The sequence below is a fragment of the Ailuropoda melanoleuca genome, chromosome 15, assembly GCF_002007445.2.
Source record: "Ailuropoda melanoleuca isolate Jingjing chromosome 15, ASM200744v2, whole genome shotgun sequence".
NCBI lineage: Eukaryota > Metazoa > Chordata > Mammalia > Carnivora > Ursidae > Ailuropoda > Ailuropoda melanoleuca.
This window is the reverse complement of record NC_048232.1, coordinates 74915928-74916839: the sequence shown is the minus strand read 5'-3', so window position 1 is coordinate 74916839 and position 912 is coordinate 74915928. Positions and strand designations below refer to the sequence as shown.

Below are 912 nucleotides of genomic sequence, written 5' to 3'. Positions count from 1 at the left end.
AAAGTCTCTCTCAATGTACATGATTCCTGGGCCCCCCCAGGAATATATGTTATATATATCTAGTTATATATGGGGCTGTGGGCCCTGCCTGCCCTTGGGGGCGGGGGTGGGGCGCGGTTGCCTCTTTGAATCGCACCCGGGTCCGGGGTGGATTGCCGTCCAGTCTCCTCTGACCCGGCCGGTGGTTCTCCGCCCCCAGACCCGCCCCGCCCCTGCCGCCAGGCCCCTCCCCTCATCCCAAGACCGCCTCCCTCCGCAAAGGGCCCGCCCCCGGCGCGGCCCCGCCCCTGCGCACGTGACGTTCTCGGCGCTCTCTCACCGCCCTGGCCGGGCCCAGGTGGATGCGCTCGGCGCTCCGCGGCTCCGTGGCTGCGCGCGCGCGCACGCACGTCCGCCCCTCGCTTCCGGCGCGGCGGCCTCCGCCGGACAGACGGGACCCCGGCGCCCGGCCTTCCCGGGGGCATGCGGCGCTGAGGAGAGGCGGACCCTTCGCGGCGGCGCTATGAACCTCCTGCCGTGTAACCCCCACGGCAACGGGCTGCTCTATGCAGGCTTCAACCAGGACCACGGTGAGGGCGCCCCTGCGCGCGCCCGGGCCCCGACCCGGCCTCTTCCGGAATCCCCCGACCGGGCGGGCCCTCCCCCGATGCCCCTCGACCGGGCCTGCCCCTCCTCCGACGCCCCCCGACCCGGCCTGACCCTTCCCCCGACCCGGCCTGGTCCCTCTCCCGAGGCCCCCTGACCCGGGCAGGACCTTTCCCGACGGCTCCCGACCCGGCCTGGTTCCTCCTCCGACGCCCCCCGACCCGGCCTGACCCCTCCCCCGACGCCCCCTGACCCGGGCAGGCCCTCCCCCGACGGCCCCTGACCCGGGCAGGCCCTCCCCCGACCCGGCCTGGTTCCTCCTCGGAC

The 912-nt window shown here is 74.5% G+C and overlaps 1 protein-coding gene across 1 annotated transcript in view; it reads left to right on the top strand.

Moving 5' to 3' along the window:
* Positions 1-347: 347 nt before the first annotated feature.
* Positions 348-912, top strand: part of WDR45B (WD repeat domain 45B) — a 25975-nt gene continuing 25410 nt past the window's right edge. Inside the window, exon 1 of the mRNA XM_002926428.4 lies at positions 348-569. Coding sequence (XP_002926474.1) covers positions 503-569 — 67 coding nt within the window. The 5' untranslated portion in view covers positions 348-502. The remainder of the gene's footprint in view (positions 570-912) is intronic.